Here is an 18964-nt window from a genome sequence, read left to right on the forward strand (position 1 = left end):
ATTAGTGAAAAAGAGCATTCCAATCTCAAAACAGTTTCCTTCTCCCCTATGCAAATACATTTTGCTCCTGATATTCATCATATGTAGCACAGCTTAACAAAACCTGCTCTTTCTAGCATTTTTGCATGTTTTTCTCATCTGTCATTATAATCAAATAATGTGTGGGAACGTATTAAAAACATTTTTAAAAATTCCCTATTATAAGCATGTGAAAATGTTCTGAAAAATGTCATTCTTACCTTGCAGAGGTTGTCACCAGTGCAGCCTTGGGTGACATTGATCAGAGTTGGACTGATAAGAGAATTTGGTGGATTGGTGATTGGGAAGAATTCCAGCAGCTGGTTATTCACTCTTACATCTTGGACACAGCCCTTGAAATACCTGCCATTTCTGTCAGTTTCTCTGTTATCTGGTAGGCCTCCAATGTAAATAATATCATTACTTTGGATGGTTAGTGCTGGAGCAGAAATAAAGCCTAGGTAGTGAGAGGACTGGAATAACTCCACCTTATTTGGTTCTATTTTTAAGGTTATTAAGTAAAAGTTTCCATCATTCACCAAGTGCTTCCCTAATAACTTCATGGAATTTAGAGCCAGCATGGTGAGTTTCCCACCTTCCAAATAGACTCTTATGTAGAGGTGAGTGCTGTTTCTCAGAGCCAGTAACAAGCCAGAAGGTTTGCGTGTTCGGACAAACATTGATATGATGAAGTTCTCATTCTGAGTGGAACCAACAGGAAAAGCAGCATAGCCTGAGGAGTCCTCGGATCCAAACCGGCCTGGGATGTACTCTTGAGGTTAGAGATAGGAGAAAAGGTAAAAAAACAAAAAAAAAAAGAAGAGAAGGAAGAAAAATAAAATAGTTAGGGTTAAATGATAAAGGAGCCAATGCAATGATTAAATAACTAGTTCTGGTGATATTCATGTATAGTAGTAAGATATGCTTCTATTTATGGATGAACAAAGACTTGGTCCAGCTGTAAATAGCTTCTGGTCAAAATTACTTCCATGGCTGTAGCACTAAGCTCCATTGCAGGACCATATGTTATATAATTGGGCACATTTTTCCTCTCTATCATGCTCTGTGTAATTCTGTGTTTTCAAGTAATTAAACAAGGATAGATTTCTACAGTTTCCTGAACTGGTCCTCAGAAAGATCATTTTGGAAAGAACCTACCTGCTTTGATCCTCTGATGACCATGGAAGTTAATGCAGTTCTGGGATTCTATATTTTTTCCACAGATTCCAAACACAGAAAGCTGCTGGGCGAAGCCCTTTTGTGTGAATAGATCATCTCTGGGGTGCTGCAGGGGCTCCCCAGTTCTCTGAGAGACTTTTTGTTGCTGGGGCTCAACATATGCTCACCTACATGAACTTGTATCCAGCCATGAATCCTGCTCAGCCCCCAAGTGCCCACAGAGCCATGGGAGAAACATGATCCAGGACTGAGTAAGTTTTCTTTTCTTTGTGCTTATCAATTAAAATTATTACACCAAACCCATCTGTCTGTCCTTTGCCCCTTATTTTCAGTAATGATTTTCAGTCTTTTAAGGATAAAAAATATGTAGCCAAAACTGTATTTAATTCTAATGAATCATCTCTTTAAAGAACAACAGTGTTTCTATTTTTACACTATAAGTTTTATGATCTTGTCCTCAACATAACAGACTTCCTGCCTAAACAGTTTCAGAAGCTATTTTTCATATATCAAATTCTTATAAAAAATAAACTGAGCCTTTTTAAAATGCTCACACAGCTGAAGATTCAGTTGTCTGTTGTGCAGTAAAACTCCTGGAGCAGAATGTCATGGGGCAACTTTCTACCTGCAGAACCACCTTTTTTTATGACTGCATTTAAAAAAAAATGATGAAAATAAGGGACTGACCATGAAGCCCCAACAGACCCTTAAGAACCACACTGCACTGCTATGGGGTATGGTCATATTGTTTAGCAACAGGAATAAACCCCATACTTGTTCCTAAACAGACAATTTCTTAATTTAATTTGGAATAGTTTATTTCTATGAATAAGATTGCCTACATATCTACATCTACTCATTAAACAGACTTAATGCCTCAAAACACCAATTTCAACAAATAATTATTTCTACATACAAGAGTTTTAAGTTATACCTTCTCTTAAGGTGGAACTGGAGACTGAGACACTTTTTTCATGAGAGTAAAAAGAAGAATTCTGCAGAACTGAGGGTTCCACAACTGCAGTATTAGAAAGAAGCCTTGATCTCCAGAAAGGTATTTCATGTTTACAATTACCTTGTCACATTTCTCTCTATTTATAAATACACACATTTATCATCAGCCTGATCTGTTTGATGAGATGACTAGCATCACCTTGGTCAATATTAACCTCTTGGGTCACAACATCTGGATGTTGATCAAAATGAGTCAACATCTGTTTGTTATTTTGTACATGTAGAGAAAATATTGCATCTTGTCAATTAAACACTTGGCAGCAACTTTTCTTCAGAAAGACACCAGCATTTCTTATGTCATCCTTACCACAAGCCTCCCCCACTCTGCCTCTTCAGAAACCTGCCACAGTCTTTTACATGTGACATACATCTAGAACCTATGTACCAAAATGGCACGGTGCCACGATTAGCATGGAATATTGTGGTCAGCAGGAATGAAAAGAAGCATGATTTCTAATCATTCTCAACAGTTCTAATGCCAGTATAAGCTGCTCCTGGCCCTGAATGGTTTTAATTTTGCTTCATATAAGAAGGCAAACTTATTTCCCAGATGTTGTCCTATGTTCAAAAGTTGCCTTCCAAATCTTTGGATAAATTACAGCTACACTTCAAAGAAGTCTGTTACAATTACCTCTCAGACTTTGTCATTTTGCAATAAAACCAAAAGGAAAAACTAGTGAAAGGTATTGATAAGTATTAGGTAGAGCATGCAAAATGAAGTTATATTCAAACATTTGAAATGTATTTGAAGGCCGAGCTTTCTGCAGCAATGCATTCAATAAGCCCTGAGGCCAGTTGTTCAGCTGATGTGAATCAATGTAGCTTCACTGGCAGCACTGCAGCCACGCCAGTTTGCACCAGTTTAGGATCTGTCCGTTCCTATCTCAGCATGGCTCTGCTGTTGTGTTTAATTTTTTCCAGTCCACTTGGTAAATATATCTACATAAATATACTTATGTGTGTATACATGTATACATACATATTTATAGATGTATTTCTTGCTCCCTAAAAATTGCTTTGCTGACTGTGTGTGGATGAGGGAGGCAGAGGGAAGGGCATGGTGTGAAGACTTAGTCCTGTGCAATTTTCTTAAACAAAACTGCTTGTTTGAAATCCCTAAAACTTTGCCTGGGGAAGGATTACACAGCTCACCCCAAAGCATTCCAAGGGCTGCTGTATTTACAGCTCTAGGAGATCACCCAGCAGATGCAGCTGGACAGGGACCTCCTGCTGTCCTTCCACTTGGCCCCTGCCTGCATTGCGAAGATCATTTGTAGCAGGGAAGGTGCTGCAGGCATCTGCAGCTTTTGTGTTCCTGCTCACCACTGCCCTGGAAGCTGCTTGCTGAGATGAGCTCCTCTGCTCACCCAGACAGGGCCATGTTTCCCTCTGGTCCCCAGGGAGCTCTCTGGGAACAGCAGCCTGCACTGGGGATTGTCCAGCCCCACCTTGGGACCAGCTGAGGGATGAATGGGCCCTGCTTCCAGCTGCTGAAGCCCTGCCTGCTCCTTGGGCTAATCAGATTAAGCTAAGAGTATAATCTCATTCATTTCTTTTAAATTGGAATCTGTCTTTTTTTAGCTTACAGTACTTTTGCTTGCCTTTCATTGCCTTAAATGAATCTCTTTATAAAAGCCTAGAGAGCTTGAGGATAAAATTTTCAAAGAATGCTTTGAAAATAAGTCAAACTCCAGGTGACTTGCTTGCTTTCTAAATTTTACTCAGCATCCAGAGAACTACAGTTTTTCAGAGTTTATGGAGTGCAAAAGCACTGAGAAGACTTTAAAACAAGAGGAGTGGAATCCACCAATTTAGCCTGACTTTTTTCTTTTTGGTTGGGCTGAAAAGCAGCCTTCCTGGGAAAGTAACTGGAAAATAACAAAGGTGTGCCACTACTAACCTCTTGCACTGGCTCACCACTCGGCATTGAGCCCCAGAGATGCTGAGGGTGACGCTGTTTCACGGCCAGCTAACCAGGATAGTTGGTGGCCATGCTGTCAGCAGGCACAGCACAGCCAGGCCCCAGCAGGGCTCCCTTACCTGCTGCACACTCTGGCCCCACGTAGGGCCGGTAGCAGTCGCAGTGGTAGCTCAGCCACAGGTTGATGCAGCGTCCCCTGTTCTGGCAGGGGTGGGGGTCACACCAGTCCCTTTTAGCACATCCTGTCCTGACATTTAAAGATGACCCAGATGACACATTCTCTGGAGTAATAACATTCAAGTCTATCTCAATATCCTGAAGACAGCCTACAAATGAAGGTGCAGAATGTGTATTAAAGGTGTTCTGTAGAGAGTTGCTGTTCCCCACTGGTAAGCCGCCCAAAAAGGTGCTCTGAAACGCAAACATCACCAGCTCGTTATCTATCTTAGCAGACGTTTTATTGAGACAGGATTCTACACAAGAGCTGTCAAGCAAATTAAGAATAACAGCTCTTGCTAAGGTTACCTCCACTGAATGCCATTCTCCATCACTGACATTATGTGGGATATGCAAAAGAGCCTGTGGCTGATTATTGACTTGCACGGATAAGTGTAAGTAGCCGTTCAGTAACTCCAACTTTGCAAAGGTGTTTTTCTCCCCTCGGTGAAACAGAAAAGCTGTGGGTTGCACAGTTTGAAACCTCAGGTTTATATTATAGAAAAAATCCTTTTTATGGGTCTGGGGATTCTTCAACAAAAGGAAACTGTTTCCTTGAAAAGAAAATGTGGTTATGGTTTCACAGTGTATTCCAGTATACCCAGGTGAACATATGCAGCTGAATCCATGTTGGCCGTTTTTTAAATGTGGGATACATATTCCATTGTTTTGGCATTGGTGATCAGTACAGCCATGCAGAACTTCTGTACAGTTCCAGCCACCATAAAAAATCCCTTCTTTGTCTGCTGGTGGGCAATGGCAAGTGTAATTTCCAGGAAAATTCTCACAGATCCCACCATTTTGGCAAGGGTTCGTGTAACATTCGTTGATGTCCTCATCACAGTGAGTACCTAAAGAATAAACAAAGAATTAGGCATTCTGGTTTGAACAACTGGAGCCCAAAATAACACTTTTAATAATGTGTTTCATTAAATTATCTTTTATTAGATAAACAGATGATGGACAAGTAAAAAAATATACTTTAGATATAAAAAGGCCATTCAATTGTCATGGTTTCCTTGTGCAAAGCATTATGTAAACACCTAAGTGATAGCCACATTTTGGAGAAAAGAACCAAACAAATTCACAGTTTTGATATGGATAATGTGATGAAATTAAGATAAATGTCATCAGATGGGATCAAGAAATTGTTTCCCACATATCCTATGGTAGCAGTTTAGAATGCTTTGTAAGGAACTGCATCATCACATACAAAAACCCCAAGAGCTGTTGCTAAATTCCTATCCATAATATGGTATGGGGATGAGCTGGAGGATGATCTGCTGGTCATTCCTCCTTTTACGTGTTCATTCAAACAGTGTATGAACTACAGACCATTATTCCTGGTCCCATTGGAAACATCTTGGAGCAACACTCTCCAAGTGACAGTCACAGGACTTGCAAGTGATATTTGACATGGTGGGTCAGGCTGACAAGTGGGTGAACATGCCTGCAAAATGTATGTACTGCAAAAAGTATGTACCACGGAGGAACTTGTTAACCTCTCCTCTTACAAAGTATAAAGCAAGAGAAGATGAAGGGGATATTCTCTCAAACATCTCAGAAGTTGATTGGTGAGGAGATTCTGCAGGAGATTGTCAATACAGTCTCTCTTCCATACAATGCTTGGCTTCTGATACATCTGGTAAAAGGAGAACTCCTCATCTCAACCCCACTGTAATTGGATTGATGTGGCCTAAGTGGGTCTGCTGGATCACACTTCACAAACAAAACCAAATCTGTTCCTCTTGTAAAACTAATCTGTTTACCCCTCTGCACTGCTGTTCATCTATAAAGCAGTAATCACAGTAACCTCTCCCTTGAGCAATCAAATGACTGATATGCATGTAGTGGATCAGGAAAATCTGTTTCTCATCTCCCTTGGAAGCAGTCAAAATATCCAAATACTTTTTTGATAACTCATGCTAAGTGTAACTCTTAATATATCCACTTCCCTTCATATTTATCTTAGAGAAAAATGAGAAACACTTAGCCAATAGTTTTCAAACTAGTATCACCAGCACAAATTAAATAGAAAACTTTTCATCCATTCCCACTGCTGCCTGTAAATCAGATAGTGAGATGTGCTGAGGCTCATGGAGCGGCAGCTGGGTGCACCAGGCACCACACCTAGCTTTATGGACAAATTCACATCAGGCTTTGTTTCTATAACAAAGTACATTTCCACTCCTCATGGATAATTACAGAGCAGCATTCATTACAAAGCAATGAAATGCTTTAAATGGCAGCAGACAAGTGTAGTTGCTCAGGCTTATTCTTTGCTTGCCCACTTCATTCATTCAGTCACAGTTGTAACTGGGCCCATCTGGGAGAGTGGTAAGTACAGGAGAGCCAGAAGGGAACTGAGAATTGGGAGAGATTTGTTTAAAAGATTAGCCAGAGTGAAGTGATCATAGCAGGTACACAAAAGACTCTGCAGTGATCCAAGTCACTCATCAGTCCGCAATTAAAGCATCCACTGACTTTCCCCTTGAAGCTTCAGGCTGTGGAGCACAGCTAGTGCCATGTCCCTGGCCTGGCAGCGGGGCTGTGCTGCAGCAGTCTCTCTCTGCTGTCCAGCCAGGCTCATCTTTATTGCAGTGAGAGGTGTCTGTGTATACCTTAATGTGCAGTGGCATCTGGCAGAACTGCGACTCATTGGGGCTGATTTTCTGCAAGTGAAGTGCAGCTCCCAAACCATTCCTGACTGAGGCCAGAGCCATGTCTGCTTTGTCCAGTTTGTGACAATTTCAGTGTTAGCAACTTGTCCTGCTTTTGCTATTCCTGTATATGAAAAGTGAAGTTACTGTGAGCTGTTTCCTGTTTTGGACAATGTTTTAGTACATCCCCGGCCTAATACTGCTCCCTTCCCTGCTCTGACACTGAGAACAATGTGTCCTCAGGTCTTTTACACAACTCAGTTTTAATATGATGGCTGTGAAAATGAAGGTCTCTGTAGAGTTTTTGTGTCAAAAAAAAAATTAGTCTAGCTCACAAGCAGTTGGATCAGGTTGTGCTTAGCCTTGTCATAGGGCTTCAGAGTGGACAGACTGTGCTCAAGGATTTAGAGACTGGGAGCCCCTGTGAAACATTTTATTAAAAAATCAGCATTGTGAATGGCTAGATCCTTAGTTGTTGCATTTTCAGGAATGTGTGGTGAGTCTCTATGTGTTACTTTATTATCCCAGCACCTGCCAGATATTCCCTTTACGTTGTAGCTTGTGGTCCAAGTCACACTTTGCAATAGTGACTTGCGTCTGGAAAGGATGACACAGATGCATTTACCTTTACAATAATCTTTAGTGTCTATGTTGTTCTCTACTTCATCAGATAAGACATAAAATTAACACAATTATTGAATGAGAATGCTGAAGTTTTTTTTTTTAAATCGTCTATTTCTATCTTTAAATTTAGATAAGAAATTTGATAAAATAAATCATAAATGTCCAACAAAGAAATAGAATTAGTTTTATGAGTTGTTATTATTATCATTATCATCATTATTTTCTTTGTCTATAGAAAATGAATAGTATCAGTTACTAAATACAAAGTGACTCTTATAGAGCAACTTAAATATATAGATTTCCTAGTTATTTCGGTGTCTCAACACAATGCTTATTTTTTAAGTAATGATATTAAAAATACATTGCAAAATAATTATTTTATCGGGTTGTGCATATATACATGGGTATGCAGTTATATATAGGCCTAATATTTCATAACAAGATTACACAAGCACAAATATAGGTCACACCAAAAGACAAATATTAAGTCATTTTTTTCATATCAAGAATAAATAAATCAGCTGTTCATGCAAGTGGTGTTGATACTGCTTGTTATCTGCCAATTGCTATGCAAGCAAAGACCACTGTCAGTCAAGATAAAAGCACTCTAGATAAAAGGATTAGTCAATATTTATAGAACTGTATAAGCAGTTCAAATAGCTCAGGTTGGAGACATTAGCATGTAAAAAGGTATTCTCAAAAGATGTAAGGCATACCAAAACAAGTGCAAAGGCAACCATTTTTTTTTCAGTGGGTACATGCATTAACTCAGCTAAGCATATTCAAGTTTTTAAGGGAAACAGTAAATTAGAATCATACAGCATTTTCTCTTCTAAATATATTACACCCTGACATAAAATTTCAGATAATGTGAATATTTTTAAAGATGATTACTTTTCCCACCTGTGCAGTTTCTTTTTCAAAACAGAGATGAAACAGCTCCTTTGATTCAGTTTGATAGCACCACTCATCTGTCTCCTTTTTTCACTTACACATTATTACTATATGGTGGCTATTTTCTAACTGTTAACCTCTTAATTAAACTCTCTTTTTCAAATTTAGCTGCAAAGATTTCCTGCAGAAGCAGGATGACAAAAGCAATTATTCAAGCACAATTCTGCTGAATGCCACCGATTTTCCTTTGGATTAAACAATTATAAAAGTATTATCCAAATGACACTTTTGATACACCCCTTTGGTTAGAAATCTGCTTACAGCCTTTTGACTTTCCAGTCCCCTGACTCTAAATAAATATCAAGAAACTACATGCAAGCAACCTGGATAGGATTCTACACATTCAATACAGTCTAAGGACACATCAAAATTCACGAAAAGAAAATATTTACCTGTAAACATTGTCATTACAATGATGTAAACTTGTATCCTAGTTGCAACCATCTTTTTCCGCAGGAAAATTTCCGAAGGAAAAAGATTGTTTAGCACTTAAGCAGTTGACAGAGTAAATTTCTGTAAAATTCACAACAGTTCTTACTATAAAGGCTTCCTTTCCAGGATTAGCTTGCTCCACTTCTGTACCTGCTGATGTAGTCTGATGGTGTATTTTGCCCAAGCCAGATCAACAAGGCTTAACGTAAGACCCATTAAACTGCTTACACAATAGATATGTATCCTATTTAAATTCTTTTTTCTCCAAGTTCGTGCTCACACTGAACACTGTCTGTTTCACAGAAATGCATATTATTATCCATTCAAAACTGATTGGTCACTTTTTTTGTTGTTGTTTTGGTATTGTTTTTTAAGCCTTTTTTTTCCTTTCAACAGGTTTGTTAATCCAGATCAACTCTGTCATGGTCACTGTCATTCAGAGAAACTGCACATCTCAATAAGCAGATAGAATGGATCTAAAATTTGATCCTGTTTTTTTATTTATAAAGTACGTTTGTTCCATTCGCTCTCTCTACTTAATGGAAGTCTGTGTCTCTAGATTTTTGAGTGTGCTAAAGACATGCAAAAAATAATTTACTAAAACATTTTTTCTTTGAGCTCTTGAGCAGCACATTTTGATTTAGACTAAATTTAAAGAGGGGAAAATCGAGTTCAGGAGATATAACTACTTATTTCTGTGATAATTTTAGCAGCAGACATTATTTTTGTCACTTATGTTTATCAATTTCTTCTTCTAACTAATTTATTCACTAATTAGGAAATTCCTGACCTTGTGTCACATTTGGGTTTAGGTTCACCAAAAGACTCATACACAGAACACAATTTTGGATTAACTTAATCTACAGTTCACAACTGCTTTTATGGAGATGCTCAGAAAGCTACTGCTTCTTCCATCCTCTGACACAGGCATCAAGTGAGTTTTCCTACAATACATTTAAATACTAAAGGGTAAAAATTTCACCCAAGCTCTTAGAAAGGTAAGGTAGCTTAAAAAAAAAAAAAAGTTCATTTTGATAAATTAGTGTGAATGCACCTGATTAGTAGTGCTTGTCAGACATCTCATGCTGTGGTTTGATATTTAATGTGCACTTTATTTTGAATATTGCAGGAAGAAGCTGAAGGCTCTCAGTAGCTGTCATTCCTTTTGCAGTGTGACTGTGACAACAGGACTCTGAGGGAAGGTTATGAGCAGACACAGAGGGGACAACAGGTGGGGACAGATTTCTGCTCTTACAGCTCAGTGCCACCATGGGGCTGGCACACTGAGACAGGGTATGCAGCAAATGGCCCAAAGCTGTGCCAGAACCACTGCTGGGAGTTTGAACAAACCTGCCAGGAGCAGAGACTCTAATACAGTCAGATATTGTGTTTAATAACATTTTCATATACAAACCAAAGAGAAAATTCCATGTGAAACCATCATAAAGCAGGTATGAAACTTGTGTAATCCTGCCCAGAAAGTAATTGTCAGAGATTCCCTGTCAAACTGGGATTTGCTTATGGTTTGGGATTGTCCTGGCTTTGCTCTGGTTGGTGTTTTCATAAAAGATGTGGATGTTGGCTCAGAAAGCTCGCCTAGTAAGTTGTCTGATGAAACAGGGTTAAGTGAAACTTTGGATTTTTCACAGATAAAATGACCTTTATAGGTGAACATAAGAAATTAGAGAAATGGTCTGAAAAAGATTATATTCAATTCTGGAGTAGCTCACTCAGTTTCCATTGTCTCAGGCCAGAATAATTAGCAATCAGGTGGAACAATAGTTTCTATCTACAATGCTTCAGTTTCACTGAGTCCAGTTTTAGTTCTGCACTGCAAGGAAGATTTGGATCAATTAGGAAGAATTCAAGAAAAGCAACGAGAATGACCACAGGTAAACAACAAATGGCTTATGAGAAAAGGTTAAAAAAGTGGGGCTGTTCAGTCAAAATACAAGCAGAGGAAATGGGACATGGTAAGAGTTTTCAGAGTAGAAAAGAGAGCACTCTGTGCCATGAGACCACAGTAAACAGGTGAATAAGTCACAGGTTGGCCTGCACAAGGAACATCCAGGTCATACTACAAGATAATATTTCTAATGATAATAAGATGACAAAGCCTTTGCATATGATGCCCTCTGGGAGCCATAAACTCTATTGTGGATCCTTAAACATTGGTTAGAGACAAAAATGACAGTGAGACACAAGCCAGCAGATGCTACCTTAGACCCACAGACAGCACAAATGATACCTGCATGCCTGTCCCTTGCACATCTATTTTTCCATGATTTTGTTCCTTCCTACAATGAAATAATTCCCAGCAATAGAGCTGTAGGTGTGTAAAACTACAGCTGCACATACAGGTGTGTCTACACATACAGGTATCAAATGCAAGCAGGAGTAAACCTTGGAGAAACTCAGAATTTAGCATCCTCTTTAGAATGTACTTTATGAAAGACAAAGAGTTTGCAATAGCACCTCCTCTGCCTGCATTTTAGACTTTTGGAAATGCCTGTTATAAAATCCTACCCCAGGTGCAAACAAGTCTCTCTTCAAGGTACTCATTAATCCTGAGGCCTACAGAAAGATCTGGCAGAGCACATATTCTTCAGGGCCCCAGGTTTTAGCAGACAATCATGAAAATTCTAACTTTGCCACATCTGTGCAGATAATTGCAAAGAGATAATTACTTTTTGCTGGAAGGAGGAAGTGCACGTTCATGAGTGAGTAAGCACAAGGAAATAAATTGACCATCTCTGTATCATTGTAATTAAACCCCATGCATGTGGGTATAAATCAGTCACCCTGCAGGTCAGGAAGGAAGCTTTACTCTTATGTACATCAGTGGAAAGCAAGGGAAGGGTATTTAAATGGATTTTTTTTCCACCTATTTTTCTTCAGTAAAGAACTGGCTCATGTTTGATACTGAACTTCATGTGACCAGTGCTCTGATCTTGCATGGCCATTTGTGTTTCTCTCCTGGCAGGAAAAGAAAAGCTAGTATAAAATGAAGGACAGAACACAGAGTAGAGCTGGAGCACATGGAAAACAGGATTTTTTAAAATGGTAGGATAATAAGCATTTGTTAACATTGGGCTAATTTGCACATGATACCTTTCACACTGAACTCTAATTCCTTAAAGTTGTAAGACCTTGCTAGTTATTCCTTTATTGCAGACAAATTCACTATTCTGCTATTTTTCCCCATGCCATTTGAAATGTATGTATAAAGTTAATACTGGCTAGGAAAAAAAATTAAAATAGAAATAGAGTTGAGTGGCTTGGCTTAATCATTAAATATGTCACTCTAGCTGAGGGATATGGAATTCATAATGTGCTACATTCAGAATGGCATGCTGTAATTCAATCTTTTAAAATGTTGCTGGCCCGAAGCTTCATAGACTACTTTGAATTTTCAGTAAAAATCGATTTTTTTTAAGTAGTAAAAACCCCCAATCCCTTAATCTCTTCAATCAGTAAAGGTTTCTCAGAGCAAAAGTACTTGGAAATGTTTTTCCACTTGTTCCACGTGTTTTGTCACACCTAAAATAATTTTCATTTGAAAAGGAAAAAAAAAACAAACCAGAGAAGAAGAAAATCATGTACATGCCATAGGTGATTAGTTGTTTAGTGAGATGTGGTGTGTTATTTTATTTCAGGAATATTGGAAGCAGCCGTCTGGGCTGGCGCTGGCTGCAGCTCCGGGGCGGACGGGGCAGCCGCAGGGCCACGCGCGCAGCACGGCCGGGTCAGGGGACGCTGCCTGGCAAGGGCCAGCCCCGTGTCCTGCAGGCCTGCAGCCCACCCCTCCAGCCCTCTTTTCAATTTGCACAGCCAGCCATGTGGATCCAATTGTGGGATTAGGGGCTGAATCTGGAGTAAAGAAAAACGCGTTGAAGAAATATGTCCCTGCGTGGCACTCATTTGAGTGATGGAGGCAAGGAAGGAAATCAAATGGTGGCAGCCCTGTTTTCCCAGGCAGCATCCTTCTGGAGTGGGTTTTCTGGCTGCACAAATGTGTTGTAGCTATGGCCATGCTGATGGTAAGAGATAGGAAGGGGAGAAGAGAGGAGGGACAGGGCAGCTACAAGATGTGACAGGTTAGAGTAGAGAAAAGTGATGGAAAAAATAATAGGTAAGATTTTGGAGACTAAAGAGATGAAAAAGTAGTGAAAGATGTGACTGTGGAAAAGTAAATTAAAATATGGGAATCAGTGGTAACCCTGAAGATACTTGTGCTGGCATTTGAGACAAAATTCTTGTCAGACACATGGACATTCAGGAGTAGTAAGAGAACAGAGTATCTGTGTAAGGCCACCCATCTACATAGGATGTGTAGACTGCAGATCATAGATAAGTCTACACAGAGATCTGGACCAAAACTGAGAGTGGGAAAAGGAGACTGTGGGAGCAATACTAGAGACTAAAAATTTAGGAAAAAAACCAGCCGTATAATTTTTTTTTGTAATCAAACAGCCATGTGAACTGGAGCAGAGAAGTCAATTCACAAAATATCAAGAGAATTAGGACAGACTTATAGAAAAATTTACATTGAAAGGGACCTTCAAAGGTCATCATCTGCTCCAGTGCACCACTCAAAGGGTCAGGACATCCAGAGAAGAAATTGTAATAGCAGGTTTCAGAGAATTTGTTATTTTATACCTGATTCTGGACCAGATATTTAGAAGCCAAACAAAGATATTTGGGGTTCTGCTTTCCAGTATGGCGTTTTTCTACTATGCTCTGTAAATTGGAAAAAAGAGTATGTGTAATCTAGGAACTTTTCGTGTATTACCCTTTAGAAAACAGTGGCAAGACTGTCAAATTCAAAGCATTAATGATCTGATTTGCATTTTCTGTAGATTTATGAGCTTGTACATTGAGATGATGCGTGTGCATTTGAACTGAAGTATATCCAGAGGGATCTTAAAACAACCAATACCTTTGAGTTTTTTAATTAGATCATACAAGGTCATGTTTCATTGACTTGAAAATCTGTTTGGAGCATATTATTCACTTTGGAATTAGGAAACAAATTAATTTTCTGTCCTACAAACACTTTAGGGCTTTAAAAGAGTGCTGGCTGTTCATGTACAGACCCATTGAGAAATGTACTCAGTGTCTTGTCTCCCCTAAAAGAGATTTTCTACCTTGTCTCTTGCTGGCTGTTTCCTATTTGTTTTAACTGAGTTAGGCAAGCACAGCCACTGTGCTGTCTAGTGTGAAACGGCTTCTGCCCTGGAAATGGCACTCTGGAAAATTTCAGTCATTTGCAGGATTTTCTCATTTTGTTATAACTAATGTGAATTTCCACAACATGCAAAAGTGACTCTGTTTACATAACTTCATTGTCAGTCCTTATTGAAACAAACTGAAACAGCTAGAAGCCCAGAAAATCATAATTTTAATAGGGCCTATAGAGTTTAATTGATAATGGAGATATGAGAATAGAAAAATATAAAATATGAATGGGTGAGTGCACATAATGTTTATGCTGTATTTTGAGCTGTGCACAGCATGACAGTATAAAGAGCATGGCTATGTGTGTGTAATCACATTTCTTTATTCCTAGAGTATATACATTTACATTATTTACTATCACTTTGAATATAGAAAAAAAAATCCAGTTTTTTATGTTGAATTACCCACTTTTTAATATTTTATGTGTGTTTTCTGTGTGACTCTTTCCTGGGTAAGCTGTGAGCTGCTCTAGAGGAGATGTAGATGCAGAAGACCTGGGATTTTGCACTGTGATCCTTCAGTCCTGCTCCATGTCAGTGCAGGGCAGAGGATTGAACCTCTTTTCACTTCAGCAGCAGTGTTCATTCCCCTCATTCCCTGCAGTGTTAATGAGAAAACTCATCTAAATGGTGCCTTTGTTCATCCTAGGTTTCATATGCTTAACTCCTCTCGAGGCTGGAAGATTGAGACCCAAGCTGGCTTCATTTTAGCTGGGTCACATTTCAGTCCCTATGGCTGCAGGACAGCATGGACCTCAGCTAGCACTGTGAGTGCTTGCCATGGAATCCTGGCTGCCTGCTGGGGGATTTCCTGGAGCATATTACAGGTATGAGATTTAGCTAGATTAAATCTAGTTTTTCTATGTCTTTATGTTCTACAGTTCTCTTCTGTAGTGGGCAGACTTTTTTACAGTACAGCATTTAAATAGTTTTCTTTATTTGGTACTACAGGCAGTGATTTACCATGATGTCCTGGCCTCACAAACAGGTCTAATAACAGATTCTGAACCCTCTTTGTTAAGAAAAAGTAGTGCCCACAGGACAGAGACTAAGCCATAATTGTATTGATCATTATAATTCTCTGTATTAGTGTCATGTGGTTAGCACAGCCAGACTCGAAGAATTACAGCAGTGGGAGAGCAATCTGAATCAGATCCACAAAATCTACTGCTAGCAGTTAATTATCAGCATAAATTAGCTGTCTATACCAGTGTTTTTTTCCCCTCTCCAAGACTGTTTATTGAAAGTGCAAAGTTCATTGTCAGCCAGGGAAGGATTGTGTTTTCCTTACACAATCAACAGAAGTCCTTTTCTAAGTTAATTCAAATATTTTTAAAGAGATCAGCATCCAGGTCATCAGTAAAAGGCTCACTTAACTTCTTTGAAATTCTCCTTGTACCTGAAAAAATCATCCCAGGCCCCTAAACAGAAGCAGGTTGTGCCTTACTAGAGTCACCTCTGAGTTTATTTCAAACAGCACCAATGAACAGACATAAAAATACTGGGCTTTATCACCTGTTCCTCCTCTATTAGCCAACACGGTATAATTAAGAGCTAGATGCTACAGGGAACAATTAATGTAAGAGCTTTTATGTAGTATATCACATAAAATTAGTTTCAGTTTTCACTTTATCAGCTTATTTTTATTACTCAAAATCCCAACATATTCTTTATGTCCTTGAGAAGACCTTAGACCTGGGACTCATCAGTGCTAATTAATTGCCAGCAAACTGCAAAACTCCTGAGTCCAATCCAACAAAAGCATGAAAGCAATTTTTTTACTTATTAACAAATAAAATGGGAACTATATATATATGTACATTTGTGGATACAAAATTAGAAATAGTTTTTATGCACCTGAGAGTTTGTGCTGGGGAGATAGGTAATCTTCAGGAAACACATGAAATTCTGGAAAGGGATTCTCCCTCCAAGTCCTGCACCTGGGGACACAAAGCCCATCCAGCAGGAGAAGCTGGGGCCAGCTGGCAGGAAAGCAGCTCTGCCATGCTCTGAGCAAGCTGGGCACGAGGCAGACGTGGGCCTGGCAGCAGAGAGGGCCAGCACATTCATGCTCTGTGGTGGGAACTGGGCTGCCACCAGGTGAAGGGAGGTGACTCTTCACCTCTGCTCAGCACTAGGGAGACCCTGCCAAGACCACCTCTGCTCTCCCCAGCTGCAAAAAAGGAGCCGTGATACTGGGGCAGATCTGGCCAAGGGCCCTGAAGGAGTTGAGAAATTAGAAAATCTGTCAGGAGGAGAGACTGAGAGAGCTGGGGTTGCTCAGAAGTTAAAAGCAAAGCCAGTTGTAAAGCAGGAGATAGCCTTCAATTAAATATAATATATAAACTTCACCCCAATTCACCTGTTCGTTCCCTTTGAAGAGCTGTGTATTGCCTGACCTTGTGAATGTAGTTGCTCTCATGGATGGAATAATTCTCAAGACATGGTCACATAAGTGTGACTCTCAGCTGTGTAGATGTCCTGCTTTCAATTTCAAAATGCTGCATCGTTTAAAATAATTCTTTTTAACAGCCGCAGGTGGGAAATCTGTCACATAATTGTACTGCAGAAGCTAAGAGTTAATATTAGGGTTCCTTACTCCATTCCCCTGTACACAGGCTTGGCAGTGTTAATCCAGGAAGGTTTAGAAGATTATGTGTACATGACAGCCCTGAGGATTTCCATCATCGTGATTTTCCTTCCAACTCTTTTTTTGAAGAGTGTAATGACCTATGACAACTAAGCTTTATTCTCTGAGGAGCCTGACATTGCTTCTGTTTAATGGATCAGACAGTTTGTGATCCATCAGCTCTAGACACTTTCTTCCCCATGTCAACCTGGGGTACCTCTTCAATATTTCCCATCTGTGCTGACCTGTGTGATCAAGAGGTCATGTCCTGAAGTCAAACCCAGAATCCAAACACTCACTCCTACCACAGGCCAGACTATTAATGCAACCCATTTAATTTACATCAACTTGGAACTTGACATGCAATTTCTCAGTCCAGAAGCAATTATTTTTAAAGGAACATGCCAACAATATTGCTTGGCTTAGAATGGTGAAAGTTCAAAAGGGTAAAAAACATTTCACACCATAAATAAAGAATTGATTATACTTGAAAACAAAGTTTGTAATTACTACTGACATTTCTGAGCCTAGATGAGGTGCCTTTTATGCTTTAAAAACTGATGTCATTCCTGCCACTGGCATTATGGGAACCTTATGTAAGGGTCTGAAATAGTCCTTTGCTGATATTTTAAGTACATAGAGGAAAACATAAACATTTTGCACAATTCCTGGGTCAAACACTTTTTTTTTGTCAAGAAGGGGTGCAAAATTCTTTGTGGGTACCTCCCTTCAGCCCAATAGTCTGTGAGCAAGACTACTGGCATAATTAGTAAAATACTTAATTTGTTGTTCTTGTGTGAAAGCCAAGCCTACAATGTGCTATGAAATTTTAACTAGGAATAGCCCTGTTTGGATCATCAAATTACTTTTTTTCACTCAAAACCATGGTGCCTGTTTTCTCCTTAAATTTTATAGCCCTGGGTGGACTCTGCATGTCTGGCTGCAGACCAGTATCCCTGCGCTTCCCATGGAAGATCCTGCTAACCAAACTGCAAGGTGCAAAAGCTGAAAACTCCCCCTAAGAATCTGGAGCAGCAAACAGGGCTCAACACGAAGTCCTTGGGAAGCAGCAGCTCCCAGATCAGAGTGCAAGGACAGGCAGCTCTAGCCAGAGCTCAGGAATGTCTCACGGACGCGGGACATGGACAGCGTTTCTCGCTCCCTCTGCTGGCTCACAGGTACAGAAAGGGTGCAGAGCTCTGGTTCTCAGAGCTCTGCTGATACCAAAATCCTGATTCCAAACCAAACAAACTGCATGTTTTACGAGCAGCTGATACTTTTTTAGCAAGGTAATACAAGGTTATGCTAAGCTCTGTAAAAACTTTAGTTTGTAAACAAAGTAATGAATGGCATGAGACCATTTATATTATAGCAGTTTAACAGCAGCCTGCAAAATCAATCTCAATCTAGGTCAATATTGTCTCATAATAAATATATGCAAAGATCAAGCATTTCCCACTGTCAGAGGCCAGGCATGCAAAATAATTATTTAGTAGTGAAGACCAATAGCAACTCTCCTTATTAGCCAGCATGTTCAAGGATTTGTCTTCCTTCCTTTGCAGAAAGGAATGAAGACAAATCTTTGATTGTCACCTCAAAACAATCCAGCCAGAAAACTGTGCCCTTCAAACAGCAAAAAATGAAAGTTGGGGACCTTTTTAACTAGTAAGGCTTTCTATAAGCAGAGCAAGTACTCTGAATTAGCTGTTATGGATGTGTTTACACATGTGTATATTTCTTTGTGTATTAGCACATATGTGTGAGGACACATTTATTCTACATGCACATGGTTCAGAACTACCAGCCCATATGTTTTTTCCTGACTGAACTCTACCAACTTCTCCCATGCCAGTCATGAGTTCCTCTGCTATGTAGGGAAAGAGAAGTAATGCCTCTTAAATGTTTGGCTGTATAATTTAGTGTATTTCCAATAAACTGGATTTTAATAGGGTTCACAATGGTGACATTCTCAAGGCTTGTTTTGAAATCATCTGTTGAACAAAACACTGAACTATTAAATCAGGTCATTTTGTTTATCACTTGGCATTTGACCTTAAATATGCCATAAATTTAAAAGTAT

At 39.4% G+C, this 18964-nt stretch overlaps 1 protein-coding gene and 1 long non-coding RNA gene across 4 annotated transcripts in view; one reads left to right on the top strand and one right to left on the bottom strand.

Annotated features, from left to right (window-relative positions):
- Positions 1-18964, bottom strand: part of CRB1 (crumbs cell polarity complex component 1) — a 135568-nt gene that overhangs the window by 69288 nt on the left and 47316 nt on the right. For all 3 annotated transcript variants that reach the window (XM_074546238.1, XM_026793461.2, XM_074546237.1), the window contains exons 6-7: positions 4252-5199; positions 240-790 (exon numbers count right to left, since the gene is read on the bottom strand). In XM_074546238.1, coding sequence (XP_074402339.1) covers positions 240-790; positions 4252-5199 — 1499 coding nt within the window. The remainder of the gene's footprint in view (positions 1-239; positions 791-4251; positions 5200-18964) is intronic.
- On the top strand, positions 350-18727 carry LOC141729861 (uncharacterized). Its single transcript, XR_012581394.1, has 5 exons — positions 350-1448; positions 2143-2251; positions 10148-10249; positions 14905-15082; positions 17800-18727. It is a non-coding gene; the product is annotated as an uncharacterized LOC141729861 (long non-coding RNA).

Source organism: Zonotrichia albicollis, chromosome 8 (assembly GCF_047830755.1).
Source record: "Zonotrichia albicollis isolate bZonAlb1 chromosome 8, bZonAlb1.hap1, whole genome shotgun sequence".
In the NCBI taxonomy this organism is placed as follows: domain Eukaryota; kingdom Metazoa; phylum Chordata; class Aves; order Passeriformes; family Passerellidae; genus Zonotrichia; species Zonotrichia albicollis.